The following is a 3117-nucleotide window of genomic DNA, read 5'->3' on the forward strand; positions in this document are numbered from 1 at the left end:
TTAAAAATAGAAACTCATGTTTTTTTCATTCATTGCAATTTTTTAGGCAGAGAAAACCACACAAAATTTTCTGAAGACTACAATAAAGTACTATGCCAGTAACATTGATAAAGCAGAAACGATTACAGTTACATGGGATGGTATAATGACTCAGGTTATTAAAAAATTTAACAGATTAATTAATCAAGAAAAATTAAAAACAAGGCAAATTGTCACTGTGATTTTAAATTATAACTGAACAAATACATTTCACATATCAGATTTATTATTAATAAAAGTTTTAAAAAACCATATTTCATATGTTTAGCTTCACTGTTGTGGAGTAGAAAATTATTTAGATTTTCGAGAGAGCACAAATTGGACAACTACAGATAAGATAGTTCCTGAAGCATGTTGTATAAAAGAAAACAATGTTCTAAAGGATTCATCGTGCCCTATCGCTCCTACTTCTAGCAATTCTTACTATAAGGAGGTCAGAAAATACATAAATCAGAGTTACAACTTTATAATGAAGTAAATATTAAGATGTGCCTGAATTATATGAAAAGGTAGCTAAAAGTTATATAATTATTGTAGGGTTGTTATGATGCAATAATGAGGGCAATTGAAGAAAATGCAGCTATAGTAATTGGCGTTGCAGCTGGATTAGCATTCATCGAAATCTTGGTCATTATTTTAGCTCTACATTTGGCTTGCTGTTATTGGCGACCACAACACGGTAGGCTTGCACTTCTCACTGATGCCTCTTAACCACTAAAAATAATATTTCATTGGAAAATTCAATCAAAGCAATTGATAACATATATTAATCTTGAAGTGAAAAACATGAAGTATAAGTAAAGAAAATTATTTTTTTTAACACTAAGAACCTCTGTAAAATTGTAAATGTTTCTTTTGAAGATCATATAAAACTATTCCTTCAGCTTAAATTAACTTATTGTTAAAAGCTTGATGGACTAGCAACAAAAAAATATTGTATTTGCAGTTTCGAGTAAAACTTAAAAAGTTGTGTGTTTTGCTTTCAAATTTGTTTAAATTGCAATAAACTTGCCATAATTATTTATCTTAATCATAATTCAAAACCATTAAGTTTTTTGAATTGAAAAATTATAGGATAACTTTTTATTTTAATAGAATTATCAGTATTACTATAAATATTGAATAAACTGAAAATTATAAATATTGAAATAGAAATTCAAATAATTATTAACCTTTTGGCGGTCGCATCTACTATATTTTTTAAACAGAAGTGGTCATATTTGAATTAAGAATCCGCAACAATAATTGGTCTTTTTTGCTATCATTTCAGCTTTAAAAGATAATACATAATCAAAAATTATTAGTTTAATAACCAGTTTATTAGAACATAAATCAAACATATTTTCTGAGATCAATAATTAAGGTTAAAGCTTTACAAATTCTATATTTACAGTTTAGATACAAAAATTATTCCGTTTTGTTTTTATTGAAAAATACTTGTGGCAAATTAACAACAAATGTTTTAAGTACATAAAATTTTGACATTTTACTTATGATACCACTGTGAAAGAAAATAACAACAAAATTGATTCGAGATAAATTGAGATTGCAGAACTACACAGAAACTGAAACTTATTCTGCAGTAATGATGATAGAACAAATAACGCTGATTTATAATAATATACTATTAATGAGTAGGTTAAAAAGAAAAATGTATTATTTACATAGGGCGAAATGTAGCATTTTCAGGTAGCTACTTTAGAAAATATTGTCGAAATATTAGAATTATAAAATGCGTACTTGTCAGAAGGTTAAAGTCATTTGAATTGCAATATTTCTGTTATTAAAATTTGTAATTAAATAATTATTTTTTAATAACTATGGTAGTAACTAGTATATCGGAAATATATTTTATTATTTATAAGTTCATATATGAGTAAAATCGTTAACACAAGGTAAACTTATTTTTAGAATACGTTTTGTACATTTATGGAGGATGTCCCATCTAAAACAAATCACTTAATTATCTTTGTTAGTTTTATTGATACAAAATATGTTTGATATGCAATTTGAATGGTATTAAGGAGCAAATACGTTGTAAGAAACATTTTTGTTTCAGTTATTGTATTCTAAATTTTCAAGATCACGATGTTTGCTCATAAGGGCATACTTCTTTTGTGCATGTTATTGTTGGCATTAAACTGCATTTAACCATTTATAATAGTATGACCTTTAAATGATATTTAACTCGCAAAATTAAAGTATGTAAGTAGTTTCATGACATCGCAATCTTCAGCGACAACGGGAGATATGTGGAAGGTCTGACCGATGTCACATTGGGTTTATGACAGAAGTTTCTGGCTTTGCTATTTTGAGGAACGCTAAATAAAATTTTTATTAGAGTCAACCGTTTGAGTTAGATGGTAAGGGCTAAAAATTGCTTTATGGACCTGGAAAAATTGCAGTTCTTCCTGAAACAATCGGAGTTTTGTTATCTGCGATTGTTCGCCTTAGACAATGCATTGTCGTTGACAATTTGGCATCGGCCAGGTCTTTTAGATATCTAAGTGCGATAATAAATGTTTATTTGCATTCACAGATCGTGACCCGTTATTGCTGAAGCTTGTGGTGTCGATGAAATTTCATCCTTTAATTTTGAGAATTGTTATTTAAAGATTATATTATTATACATGTTTGAACGTAGTTTAATATCAACAATAACATGTAAGAAAAAATTCATTTATAAGCAAAAGATATCGGTGACCTTGAAAATTTCGAAAAATGGCCTTGAAACAAAAATATTTCTTGCAACATATTCGCTCTTTGATATCATTTTATTATAACTTGTATCTGTCGTATTATATTATAATTTTTGCTGGTACCGTAATGATAATGAGTTAGAGCAGTTCACGCAATCATTTGTCAGTTCATACAGCACACACAAAACGTTTTCGTTTACAGTTTTAACTTGTTGGTGCTGCTGTTGACAAGATACCCTAAGAGTGAACTCTTCGTACCTTCTTGGCACCTTTCTTCACAGATATGAATCATTGGTTTAAGCTTACTTAAATCTAGCAGAAGATACAGTTCATCATCTACTCATCTATATTTTATTACTTTTTTAAAGATGTTTATAAA

General features: G+C 28.1%; 1 protein-coding gene across 1 annotated transcript in view; it reads left to right on the forward strand.

Moving 5' to 3' along the window:
- LOC108571139 (tetraspanin-1) overlaps positions 1 to 2966 on the forward strand; it is a 5454-nt gene extending 2488 nt beyond the window's left edge. Inside the window, 4 exon segments of the mRNA XM_017933117.1 lie at positions 11 to 154; positions 308 to 472; positions 577 to 718; positions 2941 to 2966. Coding sequence (XP_017788606.1) covers positions 11 to 154; positions 308 to 472; positions 577 to 718; positions 2941 to 2966 — 477 coding nt within the window.
- Positions 2967 to 3117: the final 151 nt, after the last annotated feature.

Source organism: Habropoda laboriosa, unplaced genomic scaffold (assembly GCF_001263275.1).
Source record: "Habropoda laboriosa isolate 0110345459 unplaced genomic scaffold, ASM126327v1 scaffold106, whole genome shotgun sequence".
NCBI lineage: Eukaryota > Metazoa > Arthropoda > Insecta > Hymenoptera > Apidae > Habropoda > Habropoda laboriosa.